Source organism: Pelobates fuscus, chromosome 10, assembly GCF_036172605.1.
Source record: "Pelobates fuscus isolate aPelFus1 chromosome 10, aPelFus1.pri, whole genome shotgun sequence".
Taxonomy (NCBI): domain Eukaryota; kingdom Metazoa; phylum Chordata; class Amphibia; order Anura; family Pelobatidae; genus Pelobates; species Pelobates fuscus.
In genome coordinates this window covers 153,628,802-153,651,217 of record NC_086326.1, presented here as the reverse complement: position 1 = coordinate 153,651,217, position 22,416 = coordinate 153,628,802, and the positions used below count along the sequence as shown (strand labels likewise).

The window sequence follows — 22,416 nt, the reverse complement described above, 5'->3', positions numbered from 1 at the left end:
TGATCTGATCGTGATAACCGGTCCAGGTAAGTCCAGGGCTCCTATTTAACTACCGTTTTCTGTCTGCGGTCGTTAAGATGATATGTATTTATAACGTCATTCTAAATGTATTTTGATTTAAATATATATGTATATTAATACCAAAATACAGTTAGAACAAATTTAAACATATATATTTTTTTTAAATTTAATTATAAATATTTATATATAATTAACGTTATTCTAAGTGTATTTTAATATATATATATAATTATATAGATTAATATTAAAATAAACTTTTTTTTTTTTTTTTTTTAAATCTTTATTTTTGTTGTGCATGGTATGACAGTAGGCTTATTCAGCCACGATAGTATTCGTAAGCGGAAACAGGCATAACATTCAAAGCATGGCATACGAATATACTGCACAATTTTTTTAAGTTTTGTTGAGAAAAAGCGTTTTTACAAGTATGGCATTTGAGTATTGGCACATTTTTAAGCATATAGATAAACTACAAAGTTTCCACAATAGCCACAGCAGCTTGTATCAACATATATCAACATATAATGGAGTTTAACAGTGGCATGCACAGTCACACAAATTTCTCTCTATATTTATGCAGGGTTCAACAGTTATCAGTAATTGTCTAGCTAAACAAAACATCCAACTTAACTTATACGATAAGGCACTGTAATATAGTAACACGCTTGGTCTGATTTAGGCTTTATATTGAGGAACCAATAGAGTAGTATGTTTGGCTTGGAAATATAATTTCAGAATAATGCTAGACAGTGCTGCTTGATTGTCTCGAGTGTGTTAGGGAGGGGGACGTTAAAATACACTTTTAATAAAGATTTATGTATGTGTGTATAAAAGTACTTGGAAAAAAAAAATATATATATATAATGATCTAAGTACTTTTATTTACCTTTTTAAACTTTTTAATAACTTTTATTAAATTGTAAAACTTTTTTGCAGGCACTAGGGGGCAAGTCTGAGAGCTCAGGCAGGCCCCCTGCAGGCACTGCACAAGTCAGCTATTCCGGCCATGTTATCGCGAGGACCCCGCAATCACATGGCCCGGGAGATCCAGATCGGGCAGAGGGGGTCTGCCTGAGCTCTCAAGCAGACCCCAGGATCGCGATTGCCGACGGGGGATTGCCAGCGATTTACTAATGGATGTACCAGGTATGTCCGCGGTCGTTTTGTCTGACTTACCTGGTACGTCTATGGTCGAGAAGGGGATTATAGTCCCATCCCGTTACTAGCATGCACTCTGAGCCAGTTAAATGCGATGGCTGCCAACACATCAGATGGGGAGTGAAGCACAATGCTGGAGTTTTGGCCAATGCAAGATTTCAGGTAACTTATAGCTTTGTTTTTTGTTTTTTTTAATTTAATTTGACGTTTATGTGGGAGTCCAGGAATAGTGCCCAATAAACCATAATTAACTTTTTTTTTTTTTTTTAAGGGTTGGAGTAACCTTTTAATATTCCTAGACATATACCACGAATAAAAACATAGTGATACAGGCTTTTGGTGTTTACTATGGACATATTAGGGAATACTAAATAAATGTACAACACCTCTTCTGTCTACACCTACCAAGTCAGGTGGCACTCATACTATTTTTTTTAATGTGAGAAAACTATGCAAGGTTTTAATTATTTTGGATAAAAATATTTACCATATTTCAAGAAATTCCAGTCTATTAACTTGAGACTTTTTTCTTTATGAAGCAGTACTTTTCAAAAACAAACTCCTGTATTCTAGAACACAGCTAATCACTTTTCATGCAATTTCTCAAAAATTGCAAACTCTGATAAAAACAAAACAAATGAATCTGCATTTTGTCATGGGTTAAATCACTTTTGATGTTACTCAAAGAAAATATGTTATTCCTAAAAATATTTCACACTACTTTTCGTGCCAAGTGCCTAACGTTTAACTTGATCATATGAATTACGAGAATATTTTTAAAGTGTGACCAGGTCCTTACAATATGCAATTTATTTGAAAACAAAATCCCCATCTCAATGGAATGATTAAGAGAATGCCCTCAATCCTAATCTCTAGGACTCTATAGATTTCATAGCAAATTGGGCAATTTCAAACACTTTGAAACCGAGAATATGGTTTTTTCCCAGCATGAACGAGAAGATGTTTTACAAGACTTTGTTTGCAGTTAAAACGTTTTTCACATTCAGAGCAAGAAAATGGTTTTTCTCCTGTATGTGTTCTCTGATGTGAGACAAACACTGACTTTTGGATAAACCTTCTCCCACATTCGAAACAGGAATATGGTCTCTCTCCTGTGTGAAGCTTTTCATGTCTCACAAGATTGACTTTATGACGGTAACATTTGCCACACTCAGAACATGAGTACGGTTTCTGGCCTGTGTGAGTTCTCTGATGACCAATGAGAGTTGCTTTATCTCCAAAACATTTTCCACACACTGAACAAGAATACGGTTTATCACCTGTGTGAATTTTTTCATGTCTGGCAAGTTTCCTTTTATGACTATAACATTTGCCACACTGCGCACAGGAATATGGTTTTTCACCTTCGTGAAGTAGTTCATGGCTGACAAGAGCATCCTTGTCTGCAAAACATTTCCCACATTTAATACATGAAAACGGTTCATCTCCAGTGTGAACTTGCTGATGTTTAATAAACAAAGAATGATTGATAAAACGTTCACCACATTCAGTACAGGAATATGGCTTCTCTTGGGCGTTTGTACTTGGATACGCCTTCTCTCTTGTGTGAATTCTTTCATGTTTAACAAGACTTGACCTATGGCGAAAACATCTCCCACATTCAGAACAAGTATATGGTTTCTCTCCTGTATGAATCCTCTGATGTGTAAGAAGATTTTCTTTATAAATAAAACATCTTCCACATTCCGAACAAGAAAATGGTTCCTCCCCGGTGTGAATTCTTTTATGTAATTCCAGACTTTGTCTGTGCGTAAAACATTTTCCACATTCAAAACATGATAACGGCCCCTCTCCTGTGTGAATTCTTTTATGTGAATGCAAACCCGTCCTATGTGTAAAACACTTTCCACATTCAGAACAAGAATACGGTTTCTCTCCTGTGTGAATTTTATGATGACTTTGAAGATTCGATTTCTGGCTAAAATGTTTCCCACACTCTGAGCACGAATATAATTTCTCTCCTGTGTGAACATTTTGATGTTTTAAAAGAACTGATTTACGGAAAAAACATTTTCCACACTCCGAACATGAATATAGTTTCTCACCCACGTGACTACTTTTATGTTTAAGAAAAGCACACTGTTGATTAAAACGGTTTCCACATTTAGAACAAAAATATGGTTTATCTTCAGTGAGAATCTTCTGATGTTTATCAAGATAGGATTTTTTTGTAAATCCTTTCCCACATTGTAAGCAAGAAAATGCCTTCTGTCCTGTGTGTGTTTTTATGTGTTTCTGAAGGTAAGGTTTTAGATTAAAACATTTACCACACTGAGGACAAGAATATAAAGCTGGTTCTTCCTTAATATGAGTACGTGGATATTGTGTCTGTTGATGTTCTGTGGGTGCAGAAATGTTTATGATTTTTCCTTTATATGATGCTGTGTCCTCTTTAATATCAGTAGATGGATATTCCGTCTGTGGATGTTCATTGGGGGTACAAATGTCTGTGAGACTTCCTTCTTCACATGAGTATGGTTCCTCTTTGATATAAGTAAATGGATGCTGTGTTTTTGTAGAAATATTCATGAGATTCCCTTCTTCACATGAAACCGGTTCCTTCTTAATATAAGAAGATGGATAGTCTATCTGTGGATGTTCTGATGGTTTAGGAATGTCTGTGAGATTGCATTCTTCACATGAGGTTGGTTCCTTCTTAACATGAGTAGATGGATATTCTGTCTGTGGATGATCTGTAGGTACAGAATTGTCTGTAAGATTTCCTTCTTCACACAAGGCTGGTTCCTCTTTAATATGAGTAGATGGGTATTCTATCAGTGGATGTTCTCTGGGTCTAGATATGTTGGTGATATTTTCTTCTTTACACAAGGCTTGTTCCTCCTTAATATGAGCAGATATATATTCTACCTGCGGATGTTCTTTGGGTGTCGAAATGTTGATTAGATTTTCTTTTTGACACAAGGTTGGTTCCTCCTTAATATATGTAGATAGATATTGTATCTGTGGATGTTCTGTGGATGAATACATGTTAGTTTCTATATTGTTTCATGATGAATCCCTTGTAGTCCTTCTCATACTGTGACTTATACTTGGAGTAAAAACAAAGGAGCTTAATCCAGTGGATGTTTGTTTCTGATTAAATCTGTAGGAAAGAGGCAAATGGACAAAGTTTAAACTTAAACAGCATTTGGGGGACAAAACTGCTAGGTATCGAATAAAAAACAAAATTGCATAATGCAACCAAACTGCCATGCCCAGTGAGCTACTGGAGACCAATGCTAGGGTATAGGAAAAGACAAAAACAATCAGCACTGTTTACTACTTACAGGTGTTCATGATGGATTGTAGTAGTTATGACAGTAGGAATAATCCAGCGTCGAGCCCCAGTAATAAGGCAAACCATTTTCCATGGGTCCCCATTAGGCACCAGGTGTCCTCGGTAGGCTGGTTGATGGCACCCGGCTTCTACTTATTTATTGTGTCATAGCATGAGTTCATAACTCTCAGCCAACCAATGCTGCTCTCTGCATGGAAATACATGCAGATTTGACATTAGCTAGCCCGGTACTCTTACTGTGGGCTAGCTAGTGATGCCTCAATGATGTTGCTAGAGGTAGAGTTACACCTACAGCAGCAAAGAGGTTGAACTCAGCATGTGCTTTTCATAGGGCATACATACTCCAGGCACTATGACTATTTCGAAATACTGAAGTGGTCATTATGCTTGGAGTAATTCTTTAATTCCAATGTTATTCTGCAAATCTATGAACACAAAACAAACACCTTTAATTTAAGTTCTTTAAATATGAGTGCTAAACCTATTAAACTGGAGATAGTTCATCTCGCAAACATGTCAGCAATATCTATGTAGTTCTAACGGTATATAAAAAAATAAGCTCTGATAGAACTATTAACCCCTTAAGGACTGAGCCAAACGAACACGTTGTGATCAAAACAAAATGTAAACGAAACCTGGAATTTGTGCTATATGTCTGTCAAACCGTAATTCGTGTCTTCCATATTAAGTGCACCCACACTTATTATATATCATTTTATTCAGGGGAACATCAAATATTTAGCTATAAAACATAATTTTATATGTATAAAACAATGGGAGAAAATAAGTTATTTTGTTTTTTGGTCTACATGACATTTTAACTGTGAATGTCATAATACTGTTTGCTTTTACTGCAATAAAATACACATATTTGTATTCAGCAAAGTCTCATGTGTAAAACAGTACCCCCATGTACAGGTTATATTGTGTTTTGGGAAGTTACAGGGTCAAATATAGCACGTTACATTTGAAATTGAAATTCGCCAGATTAGTTACGTTGCCTTTGAGACCGTATGGTAGCCCAGGAATGAGAATTACCCCCATGATGGCATACCATTTGCAATAGTAGACAATCCAAAGTATTGCAAATGGGGTATGGCCAGTCTTTTTTAGTAGCCACTTGGTCACAAACACTGGCCAAAGTTAGCGTTAATATTTGTTTGAGTGTGAAAAATGCAGAAAAAAAATAATAATAATAATTTGAACGCCAATTTTGGCTATCTCCCTGGGTGGGGAAAGTTGTGTAGGAAGAGACACAAAATCTATTAGATACCCGTTGACAGCCAGGGGTACCCGAGTTTCTGATGTAATAAGAGCCCAGACATGGAAAAAATGTCTGCCCCCTATTACCAAAGGGGAAGAAAATTGAGTGAAATAGCTTACCTCGTGCACCTCTTGACACCCAGGGTCTGCTTCATTGAAGGAAGAAGGTCGGAGTGAACCTCTGCTCAGGAAAGGGGGTTCTCCCCGTGTAGGAGCCTTGGTTCGGGAGTGAACCTCTTAACTCTGCCGGACAGACGGCCCCTTGCTCTGCCGGCCCCAGTAAAAACCATAGGGTGAAATACCCTCTTCATATTTGACTGTGCCTTGTCTAAGGCTGTTGTGACGAAGTGCCCTTCGCCACTTTGTCCTGGAGAGGCCTGTTTGCCTGCCTCCTCCCCTGCGACTATGGCCCCAGGGAGATTGTACCCTCTTAAATCAGCATTTGGGCATATTGTATTTTATTATGCTGTGTATGGCCCTTTAAGAACCGTCGGCGGGCACATTGTGACTTTGGAGAACAATGCCCCTTTAAGACTATGGCCCCTGGAAGAGATTGCCTGTTAAAGACTGTTTTAGCAGATTGGATTTCAAAAGACTCTTGCTGCCCCTTTAAATTGTATTGGAGCAGTTCTGCAGCTTTAAATTGGCACTTCGGATGCAGCCGAAGTGCTGAAGTAGTCAAAGTGGCCGCCATTCGACAAACGAACACGTGGCGGCGGCCATCTTTGTTCATTCGAACGAGGTTAGCGGTATGTGTAGCCAAATCCATGGAACTGAAATCGGCTTCATATTTCAACGAACACCGTTGACTCTTACCTTCTCCTGCACCGAGTTTTCAGCCACAGAGACTAAGTCCCGTTCGAAGATTCGAACGCACGTTCAAATGGGACTTAGTCATTTTTTCAGTGTGAAATTGACCGACCGCACAGCCCAAATCTATGGAACTGTTTTGAGCAGGAAAATGTGCCTGCGGTCGGTCACAAAGGACTTCCGACTAACTTTTGAACTAATGGAAGGATTTGCATGATTTTTGAGTATGTTCATATTTCAAGTATGCTGATTAATAATTTTTATGAAGATTGGATGTGTGGTTTTAAAGTTACAGTACATGTATGAAAACTATTTTTCCTGCTTGTGATAATTATGTTAACCTATTGTGTACCATAATTATATCACAGGCAGAGGGGGAGGATTTTGTGTGTAATTGCTGGGAGTGTTTTCTGTAATGTACATGTGTTATTGGTTGTTCTGTAAAGCCCTGTGGGTGGTCCTATGTAAACCTGCATAAAAGAAGGCCCTTTGGTGCCAAGTAAATGAGATCCTGTTTGACCCTCAATACGTAGCCTTGTCTGGTTATTGGAGGGAGCTGCTATAATCACACTGGGGATTGCTATGCTCTGCATACTCCCCTGAGCTTGAATCACTTAGCTCTTTTAAGAGCTTGTTCCTGATACGCTCTCCTGGAGGAGAGGTCTTCCCCACACGGTCCTGGAGGACAGAAGCCGATCTAGGGTGGACGGAAGACGGCGAGGCTCCAGTTAAGCTACGGCGGTTGTAGAGTCTACGGTGGTTGTGGTGTCCAGTGCGGTGCTTGTGGTCCTCGGCGTAAGCTAGGAAGCGTCCATTAATGGAAGGTTCCGTTACAGCTGTAAATGTTTGGACATAGGAGCCCAGGTCTTTCACAAAAGACTTGCCAAACAGGAATCCTTTCGCTATAGCGCCTGGCTCTGTAATCATCATATTAATGAGATTTGGCTCTATCTTTAAGAGGACTGACTTACGGCGCTCTGTGGCAAGTGCAGTGTTAGTATTGCTGATCAAGCATATCACCCTCTGGATCCAGACTGTAATTGTGAGACGATCTAATACATCGTCTTGAGCCAAGGATTCTTACACAGCCTCAAAAATCTTGGTCGCTGGACCCAAAATATCTAAGACCTTATCCTGTCAATTGTAAAGGGAACAATCCAAAACCTTTTTTGGGTTCCACCCAGTTTTGCCCAAGAATTGTATCATTTTGGGGTCGACTTGGGGAGTCTTGCAGACATCCTCTGGTACAGTGGGGCATGGGCATTCAGCCCGCAATTTATCTCGGGCTGCCTTATAAAGAGGCTTGGGGACCAAGCATGTGACATAGTACACCATATGCTCTGCCGGTGACGACGTGAGTCATCAGGCTCAAAAGGGTCAAGTATTTTACCATCTTTACACAAATCAGAGCCAGAAGTGTCAGTGGCAATCACATCAGTAGAGGGTTTATGATCCGCCTCGAATCTATAATCCAAATCCAGGTCGGATAAATCATGACAAAACTAGATTGTGCACAAATATGTCTATCGTCCATAATTTTTATGATTCCCTTTGTTTTTATTGCACTGTTCCCCATGCTCTGCATACTCTCTTGCTATATTCACTGCTAAGCTCTTGTAAGAGCTTGTTCTTGTCTTGCTCTCTGAAGAAGTCTATGGTGGTTATGGTGTCGGCTGGAGTACTTGGAGCCCTCAGGAAGCGTTAGGAGCATCCTTCAACAGAGGTACCCAGTCGGGGTGCCAGGTGATCCGTTACAAAGGGGAATACAGTTTGGCATAAACCAATAAAATTAGGCATAAAAAAATAACAAGATTAACGAAACCAGCACCCAGAGGTACCAGTAATATCAATTAATGAGTCATAAATACAATGAACATATCATACAATAATCATAATAAAGAAAACCCCACAGTCAGAAAACTGTGAGAGTTCTACTTAACCGAGGGAGCGGTCATCGATGTTCCGCCTATTATAGGATAAGGATGTCGCTGATTGGATGTTCATGTTACTAGGCAGATATTGTCATTGTGATGTTTATACCTGTTTTCAATTTGTTATTTCTTTGCAGCTAAGGGAATTAAAGAAAGAGTGCAGCATAATAGGAGCCTCCGGGTTTTTTATAAAATTTACATTTTAACAATTGAAATACTGGCTCAAAAGATCAGATTGAACAAAGAAATAAGAGGCCTGCCTGTTGCTGGAGGAACATCAGATCTGCATGTATGCGGATGATGTTATGTTGACGCTTTGCGATCCATTGATATCTGTGCCAGCTTTGATTAAAGAGGTTGAGTCTTATTCAGTGGTTGCTAATTGAATTAAATGTCATGGATGGGCAGGATACATTCGATAAAGGCCGATATACTACCCACATGGCTGTACCTTTTTAGATATGTACTACTAGAGATCCCAGAAAGTTGGCTAGATATGCCCCACTCGAGCTTTTTAAAGTATGTGTGGTGTGATAAAAAACTAAAAAAAACACGAATCGCTACTAAAACACTAACTTTACCGGTTACAAAAGGTGGTCTAGGTTTCCCCCTGATTAGGGATTATTACCAAGTTAATATTATAGGACATATATATATACACGATACAAGTAATAAACTGAAAAGAATCTGAGATATGGTATAAATTGGAGAAACAAATGATGAGATCAGAGGACCGTTCTATTATAATCTGGAATATCTATTATGACAGATATGACAGACCAAAGGAAAACAGTTATGTGATGGAGAATTTATTGAGGGCTTGGTGGCAAATTAAAGAAAGTTTGGGATTACAGAGGCAGGTTTGGATATCAAACATTAAAGTGTTGGAAACTAAAGTTCAAGATTTGAATCTAATAGCATGAAAGGACGCAGATATATTTAACATAAAACAAATATTAATGTATAAACAAGGTAAGAAATCTGGTCAACTTCAACAGGAGGATTTTTTGAATAATAGGGAAATCTTCAGAAAGTAACAAAAGTAATGTCTAACGCGTACAAATGCATATATGTATTAAATCCAATATCAATCAAGAAATTAGGGAGAAATGGTCGAAAATGTTGAGTACAGAATTTAATCAATCAGAATGGTTTGATGTAATGAAACAATACAACAATTTGATTTACTGCACTAATATTTTAGAAAATCTGTTTAAATTAATAAAATTCTGGTGTTTAGTACCTACCCGGCTAGCGAGATTCTCTCCTAGAAACAGTTACAAATGTTGGAGATGTGGGAAATCAGAGGGGAACTACCTTCACATTTGGTGGAGCTGTGAATTCATTAAAAAAATGTGGCAAACGGTTTGCGAGAAGGAAAATATAAATTAGATATTAAACCTGAAATTGCTTTGCTACATTTGAAATGGCTAAAATTAAATAAAAAACAACTAATACTGATAGTTCACTTTTTTGTAGCCACTAAGCTATTAATAGCTAGAAATTGGGGCACATCAGCTATGATACACTGGCCACAAATAAGAGAACAAATATTGTTTCAATGCATTATGGAACAAGGTATAAATTGGATGAGTGGTAGGGCCAGATGTGTGGGAAATATCTTAAAAGAATGGCAAACTATCCTTGAGAGCACAAATGAAACGGGAATAGAGTGATATTAACAGATTTACTTTTTCTCTGTAGAGGGTGAAAAGGGCGGTTCTACTATCCATCCAGGTATGTTTTTGTTTGTTGTAATTCGTGTATATTGATCTCTAATATAGTGGGATGTACTATTTATAATTAGCATTGAGAGCATGATACTGTATCTAGAAATCATTTCTGTTTCTTTTTTTTGAAAAACAGAATTAAAAAAAATTATTAAACTAAAACAAATAAGAAACAGACAGTGTATAATAAAATACAAATATAACAAAAATACAGCATCTTTCACAATATCACACAGTTAAAGTGCTTGAATCAAATAAAGTGCATATAAGTGTAACTGCACTAATTTGAGATAATAAAGTGCTTAAGTGCATATTACAACACTTAACTTCCCTTCTAGCAATAGAGTAACGCGGAGATCTCCTGGAATCTTCAGTCAATGTAAATATAATATATAGGGGGAGTCCAGCTAGGGGAAAGAAACATGGTAGAAACCCAAAAGGGTAAATGTATAGGTGCCAATGGGTCACTCAATAGTTGTTGTTTTTTTACAGCTTTTGCAATAATAATGTGTGCACAATTAGTGCAGGTTAAGGAAAGTAATTAAAAATAAATTCATTTAGTTGTTCTGATTTACAGAATATATAATGTGTCTGGGATTTCACGTTTTTTTTGGTAGTTACAGGTCACAAAGCACAAGGAGTAAAATAAACTTTTAATGTGGAGCGATTTTAGAATTTGGATGTTTGTCTTGTAAGCTTAATAGCCATAAAAGAAAACAAAATTGCCACACAAAAGTATATATTTATATAAAGTAGACACCACAGGCTATTTACCTAAGGTTGTTTTGACACTTTCTACGTAGCCATTTCACTGCCAACCTCTGCTAAATATTGGAGTCAAATTGTGTTTTTTTGGGGGGTCTTGGCAGACAAACTTATAACAAAGAACTTCTCATGTGTATTTTGTAAAGTTGGTGTGTGCTATTCCTGTACAAAGTTTTATTATGTGTTCAGTTACTTCTGCTGAGTAAAATGACACCCCCTTTGTATGTCTTTGGCACTATTTCGTGAAGCTACAGTGCCATATAGGAGACCTGTCCTTTTCAGTATTCACAGTAGAATTTTGAGAGACGGATTTAATGAGCCTATGCTTCCATTTGGGGTATTATAACAGTTTGACTGTTCAAAAAACCCCACAAAGGCCTACCATTTGTAAAAGAAGACACTCCAGGGTATCTCATAAGGTGCATATTGTGCCTTAACATGCCCCCATTATTTCACCAATATAAGACAAAGTATGTGGTAAAAAATAATTTTGTGCATTTTTTTTTACATACGGATTGCATTTTTGCTGGGCATTTTGTATATTTCATATGTGCCACTAAGTTCAAACCCCCCAAATTATGCTAAGCTAAGTCTTCTGAGTAAGTCTTCTAATACAGAGGCAGAACGGAGCACCATTAACCCCGCGATCGCCGCGATCTGGGGTTAATTTTAACGGGTGACGGACGAGGTCCGTCACTCGTTGTTAAAGCAATCCCCTGAATGACGGACCTCACCCGTCATTAAGGGGTTAAATTCTTTATTTTTGTTGTGCAATACATCATCACAGTCTGACATGTTTAAAGCATATTCTTTGCATGTCTCAGCATAGCACAGGGACATCCCTGTAGAGGCGTATTGCATGTGTCCATTGAAACAGGGTTTTTAACATGAACCTAGGTATCACTATCACTTATTCAACATCCTAGATAAGACATAAGGTATTCCATCTCTTAATTCGAATGCAGGGTTCGCTGTACCACTCCCTATAGGAGAGGTTCGTGGTAGCCAACAGGAGAAGAGAGTAAGTGGAAAGAACAGAGTAGGAAAGTATAGAGAAGAGGCAAGATGGGGCATTGAAGCACGAGGGAGGAAACCGCGCAGGAGGGGGAGAGAGGGGAAAGGAGAAGGGGGGGAGGAGGAAGGGGAGGGAAGAGGGCGCGAGCTTCCCGGCCGATCCTCAGGACTGCAGAAGTCTCGCCGCGCACCCTAGGTGCCTAGCGGACTCTCATCCCATGGCTCCCATAGTCTACTGAATGCTCCCGAGGACCCCCTTATCCTAGCCGTCAAGTCATCCATAAGGCGCACCTCCCTGATCCGTGAAATAACACTCGCTACGTGTGGTGCCTCCGGTTTCAACCATGTGTATGCGATCGCTCGCCTTGCGGCCAAGGTAAGTTTGCGAATCAGTTTTTGCTCCCTTCTCGTCCAGCCGTCTATAGTTCTATTTAGGAGATACACCCACGGGTCTAAGTCTGGGGCTCTGGAAAAAACCTGTGTCAGAAGGTCCTGTATGGCCCTCCAGAATCCAGTGATTCTTGGGCACCTCCACAACATATGCAGGTAAGTCCTCCTCTCCCCGCACCCTCTCCAGCATTCGTCCGTGGTGGTTTTGCGCATCTTAAATAATTTGACTGGGGTCGTATACCAACGGAACATTGTTTTAAGAGATTGTTCCTGTAATGTTACAAATACTGAGGTTGTTCTGCTTGTCTCCCATATTTCCTGCCACTCTACTCCTTCAAGTTCTTCACCCAGGTCTCTCTCCCATTGTGCAATGTATGTCAGTTCTCCCCATTCCCGGGTTTCGGAGCATAAGTGTGCGTATACTTGTGTTATAAGTCCCCTCGGTATACTCCCCGAGCGGCAAGTACCTTTCTATTCAATTACCTACCACCTATGGTTACCCCCGTTCCTCTTGCCACAGCTTTTCTGATACATTTAGTTCCTATCACTTTCCCCATTAAAGCAATAGTGTTTAATAAGATATCATGTATAATAAGATACAGACAGTGTATAATAAGATACAGTGTATAATAAGATACAGACAGTGTATAATAAGATATAGTGTATAATAAGATACAGACAGTGTATAATAAGATACAGTGTATAATAAGATACAGTGTATAATAAGATATAGTGAATAATAAGATACAGACAGTGAATAATAAGATATAGTGTATAATAAGATAGTGTATAATAAGATATAGTGTATAATAAGATACAGACAGTGTATAATAAAATACAGACAGTGTATAATAAGATATAGTGTATAATAAGATATAGTGTATAATAAGATATAGTGTATAATAAGATATAGTGTATAATAAGATATAGTGTATAATAAGATATAGTGTATAATAAGATATAGTGTATAATAAGATACAGACAGTGTATAATAAGATATAGTGTATAATAAGATATAGTGTATGTAGCGGAGAGCCGATCTTTCACAGCTATTCTCCACTAGAGATCCCAATGAGGCTCATGAACAAGGTGATGGTAAATCCACAGGCAAGGTTTCCAGCAGGTAAAGTAATACAGCAGTATCCCAACAGCAATCCCAATAACTGGACGACACACAGTTTCAGGAGCAGAACTCACTAGCTTTATTCAACAGTGCCTTATAAAGCCCTCTCCCATGCAAGGGAGGAAGTTCTATCAATCAATACATTGTCCAATCTGTGAACAGTACCCTCCCACACATCTCCTCCCCTCCTCTAGCATCATAATCCCCTTATACTGTACATGAATTTCCACAGTTTCTGGATGTACCCCTAAATATAGGGGTACCCCTTTAAGAATGGTATCCCCTGGTAGCCCTGATCTGGGTGAGCAACATACTCAAAAATCACCCAGATCGGACCAGGGGTTCGGGAGTTATGGCAAGGTGTAGTTTTGACCGACCGCTGGGGTAAAGTGTCCGAAAACAGTTCCATGTATTTTGGCCCTGCGGTCGGTCACAAACAGGAGAATAGAAACAGGCGAATTATTGCTGTTCTGTAGCCTGGCGAGGATTCGAATGAATCCCCCAGTTCGTGGGGTTCTTTCTACCGAATAGCGGGCCGTTCGGTAATTTCCCCACTAAGTATTGGGAGTCTGGAGGACTCAGCGATGTTTGCCTAGTCAAGTGTCCGATTTCGGTTCCAGACACTCGACGGCAAAACACCGCTGTTCGGCACTCTAAGATGGCCGCCGCCGCGTGTTCGTATCCCGAATGGCGGCCACCCAGAGAACAAAGACCACACGTACGGACGGTTAATTACCCGTTTGCAACATTGTTGCAAACGGTAATTGCAGGCACACTTCACACAAGGTGGTCTGGTTGTTCGGTAGTTTTATTCCAATGATTCTACCGTACAACCAGAGGAATACAGTAGTTTTACACACATTAAACTGGCAATATAACCGAATATAATTATTCCCATGAATGTTGTAGGACAGCCCAGTACCAATCCGCTACAGTGTATAATAAGATATAGACAGTGTATAATAAGATATAGTGTATAATAAGATACAGTGTATAATAAGATACAGTGTATAATAAGATATAGTGTATAATAAGATACAGACAGTGTATAATAAGATATAGTGTATAATAAGATACAGACAGTGTATAATAAGATACAGACAGTGTATAATAAGATACAGTGTATAATAAGATATAGTGTATAATAAGATATATTTTCCAGTTATATAAAGAGATCAGGATGTTACTGGCTGCTGATTATTAGATTATTCTCGGTATTATAATAACAATAATAATAATAAAGATTTCATTCTATGGTCACCAACCTCAACCGGTCTGGAACTCTGGAACCCGGAACCGGAAACAAGAAACACATTCTGCATGGCCTACCAATAACTTCCGGGTTTGCGTTCCACCTGCAATTCAATTACAATAGACATGTCTATGTCAAGTACTAGGGGACTTCGATTCAGTGCTTGCGTTCCAAATATAGGTCAACATGACATAATTTCCGGTATCTGCGTTCCAAGACTCACCATCACTGAGGCACTGCACTTTGGAACGCACATGGACCGCATAACAAGGAAGTAAATGAAACGCATTGTTAGTTCCCGACAGTTTCCGGTTCCGGTCAGTGTAATTAGTGCAGAGAGTCTCTCAGGTAGAATGTGCTATTATATAGTATAGGGAATTATATATTATTATTATTATAGAGAATTATAAATTATTATATAGTATTATAGAGAATTATATATTATTATTATAGATAAATATATATTATTATATAGTATTATAGAGAATTATATATTATTATTATTATTTTAGAGAATTATATATTATTATATAGTATTATAGAGAATTATAAATTATTATTCTTATTATAGATAATTATATATTATTATATAGTATTATAGAGAATTATAAATTATTATTATTATAGATAATTATATATTATTATATAGTATTATAGAGAATTATATATTATTATTATTTTAGAGAATTATATATTATTATATAGTATTATAGAGAATTATAAATTATTATTATTATTATAGATAATTATATATTATATAGTATTATAGAGAATTACATATTATTATTAGAGAGAATTATATATTATTATATAGTATAGAGAATTATAAATTATTATAGATAATTATATATTATTATATAGTATTATAGAGAATTATATATTGTTATTATTTTAGAGAATTATATATTATTATATAGTATTATAGAGAATTATAAATTATTATTATTATAGATAATTATATATTATTATATAGTATTATAGAGAATTATAAATTATTATTATTATTATAGAGAATTATATATTATTATATAGTATTATAGAGAATTATAAATTATTATTATTATAGATAATTATATATTATTATATAGTATTATAGAGAATTATATATTATTATTATTATTATTTTAGAGAATTATATATTATTATATAGTATTATAGAGAATTATAAATTATTATTATTATTATAGATAATTATATATTATATAGTATTATAGAGAATTACATATTATTATTAGAGAGAATTATATATTATTATATAGTATTATAGAGAATTATAAATTATTATAGATAATTATATATTATTATATAGTATTATAGAGAATTATAAATTATTATTATAGAGAATTATATATTATTATATAGTATTATAGAGAATTATAGATTATTATTATAGAGAATTATATATTATTATATAGTATAGATAATTATAAATTATTATTATAGAGAATTATATATTATTATATAGTATTATAGAGAATTATAGAGGGAGTGCAGAATTATTAGGCAAGTTGTATTTTTGAGGATTCATTTTATTATTGAACAACAACCATGTTCTCAATGAACCCAAAAAACTCATTAATATCAAAGCTGAATATTTTTGGAAGTAGTTTTTAGTTTGTTTTTAGTTTTAGCTATTTTAGGGGGATATCTGTGTGTGCAGGTGACTATTACTGTGCATAATTATTAGGCAACTTAACAAAAAACAAATATATACCCATTTCAATTATTTATTTTTACCAGTGAAACCGATATAACATCTCAACATTCACAAATATACATTTCTGACATTCAAAAACAAAACAAAAACAAATCAGTGACCAATATAGCCACCTTTCTTTGCAAGGACACTCAAAAGCCTGCCATCCATGGATTCTGTCAGTGTTTTGATCTGTTCACCATCAACATTGCGTGCAGCAGCAACCACAGCCTCCCAGACACTGTTCAGAGAGGTGTACTGTTTTCCCTCCTTGTAAATCTCACATTTGATGATGGACCACAGGTTCTCAATGGGGTTCAGATCAGGTGAACAAGGAGGCCATGTCATTAGATTTTCTTCTTTTATACCCTTTCTTGCCAGCCACGCTGTGGAGTACTTGGACGCGTGTGATGGAGCATTGTCCTGCATGAAAATCATGTTTTTCTTGAAGGATGCAGACTTCTTCCTGTACCACTGCTTGAAGAAGGTGTCTTCCAGAAACTGGCAGTAGGACTGGGAGTTGAGCTTGACTCCATCCTCAACCCGAAAAGGCCCCACAAGCTCATCTTTGATGATACCAGCCCAAACCAGTACTCCACCTCCACCTTGCTGGCGTCTGAGTCGGACTGGAGCTCTCTGCCCTTTACCAATCCAGCCACGGGCCCATCCATCTGGCCCATCACGACTCACTCTCATTTCATCAGTCCATAAAACCTTAGAAAAATCAGTCTTGAGATATTTCTTGGCCCAGTCTTGACGTTTCAGCTTGTGTGTCTTGTTCAGTGGCGGTCGTCTTTCAGCCTTTCTTACCTTGGCCATGTCTCTGAGTATTGCACACCTTGTGCTTTTGGGCACTCCAGTGATGTTGCAGCTCTGAAATATGGCCAAACTGGTGGCAAGTGGCATCTTGGCAGCTGCACGCTTGACTTTTCTCAGTTCATGGGCAGTTATTTTGCGCCTTGGTTTCTCCACGCGCTTCTTGCGACCCTGTTGACTATTTTGAATGAAACGTTTGATTGTTCGATGATCACGCTTCAGAAGCTTTGCAATTTTAAGAGTGCTGCATCCCTCTGCAAGATATCTCATTATTTTTGACTTTTCTGAGCCTGTCAAGTCCTTATTTTGACCCATTTTGCCAAAGGAAAGGAAGTTGCCTAATAATTATGCACACCTGATATAGGGTGTTGATGTCATTAGACCACACCCCTTCTCATTACAGAGATGCACATCACCTAATATGCTTAATTGGTAGTAGGCTTTCGAGCCTATACAGCTTGGAGTAAGACAACATGCATAAAGAGGATGATGTGGTCAAAATACTCATTTGCCTAATAATTCTGCACTCCCTGTAAATTATTATTATTATAGAGAATTATATATTATTATATAGTATTATAGAGAATTATAAATTATTATTATAGAGAATTATATATTATTATATAGTATTATAGATAATTATAGATTATTATTATAGATAATTATATATTATTATAGAGAATTATATATTACTATATAGTATTATAGAGAATTATATATTATATTATATTATATGGTATTATAGAGAATTATATATCATTATATATCCTTTAGATTGTAAGCTCACGGGCCATCTAGCCAAGTACTTTGTATAAAAGAGCTCCAATGGCTAGATATCAGCTTACGGGCAGGGCTCTCTTACCTCTTGTATTTGTCTGTGTATATTGTACGTTTCTCCACTAATTGTACAGCGCTGCAGAATCTGTTGACTCTTTATAAATAGCAATAATAAATAAATAAAAATATAGACTTATAGAGAATTATAGAGAGTTATATATATTGTATGGTATTATAGAGAATTACATATTATTATATAGCATTATTGAGAATTATATATTATTATATAGTATTATATGGTATAGAGAATTATATATCATTATATAGTATTATATGGTATAGAGAATTATATATTATTATATAGTATTATGGAGAATTATACATCATTATATAATATTATATGGTATTATAGAGAATTATATATCATTTATATAGATTTATAGAGAATTATATATTATTATATAGTATTATAGAGAATTATAGAGTTATATATATTATATGGTATTATAGAGAATTATATATCATTATAGAGCATTATATAGTATTATAGAGAGTTATATATATTATATGGTATTTATTATAGAGAATTATATATCATTATATAGTATTATATGGTATTATAGAGAATTATATATTATTATGGAGAATTATATAGTATTATGGAGGATTATACATCATTATATATTATTATAGAGAATTATATATTATTATATAGTTTTATATGGTATTATCGAGAATTATATATTATTATATAGTATAATAGAGAATTATATATTATATAGTATTGTAGAGACTTATATGTCATTATATAGTATTATCGAACAGAGTCAATAGTCTTACCCTGGAGCTTTTTTCCCCTCATCCAGATGAACGATTTCACCGAACAGTGCCCTTCTAAGTTATATAGAACCGAACAAAGTTGGTGAGGTGAGTTATGAACTCTTTGGCGTCCCCCCTTACTTGTTAGATCTCCGTGGACAGTGAGTGGCGCAGGTCCGAGAGGAGAGCGGTGAGTATTTCTGTGGTAATCGGGTGGCCCATTGCTGGTTGTGCTGGCCTTGCCGGCCCTTTATATTCTGTATTCTCCCCGCAGTGCAGAGCATCCAAGCTGTCGGAGTATTCTTTGATGTCAACCGCCATTTTAGGCCCCGCCGCTCCATGTGGTCACCTCAAGAGTTCGCCTTTATCTGTGGACTGGCGAAGTTTTTTTGTTTTTTTCCCCATCGTTGTTGAGGTGTCGCTGGGCTGCTTTCTGGCTTTTTAAAGTATTTTAGCCAGGTCTATTGCAGGGGCCATAATCCTGGTGCAAAAGGCGGGTGAGCAGGCCCCTCCAAGAACCGGTGGCGAGGTTCTGTTCACCACAATTATATAGTATTATAGAGAATTATATATTATTATATAATATTATAGAGAATTATATATCATTGTATAGTATAGAGAATTATATATCATTATATAGTATTATAGAGAATTATATATTATTATTGTAACGGAACTCCCCGTACCCATGGTAGGTACCCTCATCAAGGACCACTTCCTAGCTAGAACAGGGGACAAACCGCAGCACCTCTGCCCACAGTCGCCGTGGATTGACTGGGGCTCTGGAACCGCTCCCTCCTGGAGCCGAATGGGGAACTTGCTCTATCCACCCCAGGCACTGGACGACACGCAGTCCTGGGAGCTCTAGCCTTACAAGGACTTTCCCTGTTGTATCCTCCACACTGGAACAGTGATTAGCCTTTTCCCCTTCCAGTAACCAGACCCTGTGGGCAAGAGGCTGGCAAGCAGGCTGCTCCAGGAGCTTGTGGCTAACTCACGATGGAAGGGGAGTTGTCACATATCTTCCAATCGGTCTGGGTCTGTGATAGTCTGGTGGCCTTTCCCAAAATGTGTAGTTGTCCAGAAGGCCTCCTGCCACAAGCACTCATTTGTATTTCCAGGGTCCTGCCAGGAAATAATCCGGCTGCACTTCCCCTCAGGCAGACCAGGTTGTCGCTCTAGGCGGGAACTTCTGTTGTTGGGGAGAGGGACCGGTTGTCTCTTCTCCCTTTAGACCATACTGCTGCTGGGGAAGGGGACCGACAGTCCCCTCTCCCTGGACCTCACTTATGAAGCCATCCATGCTTGGTGGGCAGAAGCCAGCGGTTCACCTGGGTTGGTGGGGAGGGGAGGGGGGTTGTCATGCCCCAGAACAAAAGGACAGGTAGGGCATAAGCCAGCTGCGCTGTGCCCTGATGCCAGCTCTTCTGCTGGGACGGTGTCAGTGGAGACCACAGTTCCCTCCACTACACCCGGTACATGATTGGGAATTTGTCGCTGGGCCGACGAATTGGATACCCCTCTCCCCCCCGGTATTCCCGCTGTGGCTGGGGAGGGATGACAACATCTTCTCCCAGGCTCTCACTCCACCATTGATGAAGACTGCTGCCGGCATCCTTGTCTTGGGCCGAATTCTGCAGTTGGGGATCTGGGCAGGCTGATTAGGGAATTCATTTGGTATACCGGCCGATGCTTGAAGGCAGTGTGCATTCTACCTGTTGCGTTCCGCTTCGATTTTTCTTTCTTTCTCCAGTTTATGAGGCCCAGGCTCGGTGAGCAGCTGCGCGCATGCTGGCGGTGAGTACATGATTTATAATGACTATGCACACAATAGATTTGGGCTATTGTCATACGGATTTTTCTTGTCATACTTATGAAAAGCTCCAGGTGCGTGCTGAAATGTTTATTTGTCCTTTTATACTATGAATTCAAATTTATATTTTAAAACTTTCAGTCAAGTCCTTGGAGTGCGGTCATATTTTGGATTTTTATCTGTGTAATTGTGTGTATGTGCATACATCTAAGCAATCAATCACCAACACACTTCCCATCTCACACAAACAGTACATACAAACACATCCCTGCATTAAAACTTCAAAATGATATACACCCACACCCCTCCACTCAAACACCAATACTACAAACAAATGTATATCCGCATTTAAAAGCCAACATTACATCCAAACACAGCCCTGCAAGCAAACACAAGCATTACACACAAACACACCCCTGTTTTAAAACACTGCATTTATACACAAGCACCCCTTTAATTAATCACCAACACTACTGTATATGTCTGCACTCAGGGTATTCATTCATTGGGCTTACATTGTTTAATAGTTATATGGCTAGGTGTTGTAACTGATGGTCTAAAGTTACACAGAAACATAGAATGTGATGGCAGATAAGAACCATTCGGCCCATCTAGTCTGCCCAGTTTTCTAAATACTTTCATTAGTCCCTGGCCTTATCTTATAGTTAGGATAGCCTTATGCATATCCCACGCATGCTTAAACTCCTTTACTGTGTTAACCTCTATCACTTCAGCTGGAAGGCTATTCCATGCATCCACTACCCTCTCAGTAAAGTAATACTTCCTGATATTATTTTTAAACCTTTGCCCCTCTAATTTAAGACTATGTCCTCTTGTTGTGGTAGTTTTTCTTCTTTTAAATATAGTCTCCTCCTTTACTGTGTTGATTCCCTTTATGTATTTAAATGTTTCTATCATATCCCCCCTGTCTCGTCTTTCCTCCAAGCTAGACATGTTAAGATCCTTTAACCCCTTAAGCACACATCACGTGTGACATGTCATGATTCCCTTTTATTCCAGAAGTAGGCAGCTAATTGAAGTAGTCTGGGTGCTGTGACCCTTTTGCACTTAGTGTTGCAATGTAAAACATTGCAGTTCCAAAGAATGTTTACATTACAGCTCTAAGTCTGCCCTCAGTGGCTGTCTACAAGGCAGCCACTAGAGGGCTTCCGGAATCCAAACAGACTTTTGGTCTGTTATCGGACGCTGAATGTCTCTGAACTCTCTCCAAAATATCCAAAGTATTTAGGGCTCCCACCCGTCGCTCATGGGCAGGGGGGGAGGGGGGGGGGGAGAATAGGTCCCCCCCCCCATTTTAATTTAGGGTTGGGAGGAGGACAATAGTCATTTAGGGCCCCCAACCACTGCTCATGGGTGGGGGCCAGGGTAAGAACAATAGGTCCCGGGGGCGGAGCCTGACTGCCAAGGGAACCAGACGTGCTCGGCAAGAGCTCCTGCATCTGGCCCCAAAAAAGCGAGATTTAAACCAATTTCACTCACCTAGCAGACAGTTTTCGGCACCTATCATACCGAGAGAGTCGCGGTACACCGGAGGATACTCGTTGTGAGCTGATCCAGCTCCGGTACGTCCTGAAGGCAGTCAGCGGCCTACGAAAGCCTGAGCTCTGGAGAGACGGCCGCTCTCCAGGCTCCTTCGTTGCCTGAATGGCCCTGGTGACCGAAGCTATGCTCCACCCCCCCCCCCCTCTGGACCGGCGG

The 22,416-nt window shown here is 38.1% G+C and overlaps 2 protein-coding genes across 3 annotated transcripts in view; both read right to left on the bottom strand.

Moving 5' to 3' along the window:
- The window catches only part of LOC134575162 (zinc finger protein 250-like), a 752,315-nt gene that overhangs the window by 33,469 nt on the left and 696,430 nt on the right, over positions 1 to 22,416 (bottom strand). The gene's annotated exons all lie outside the window — the stretch shown is intronic.
- LOC134575177 (zinc finger protein 883-like) lies at positions 1,710 to 14,844 on the bottom strand. The gene is made up of 2 exons (XM_063434405.1): positions 14,790 to 14,844; positions 1,710 to 4,303 (listed from the first exon to the last, which is right to left on the bottom strand). The coding sequence occupies exon 2, from the start codon at positions 4,186 to 4,188 to the stop codon at positions 2,089 to 2,091; it is 2,100 nt and encodes a 699-aa protein (XP_063290475.1). The 5' UTR covers positions 4,189 to 4,303; positions 14,790 to 14,844; the 3' UTR covers positions 1,710 to 2,088.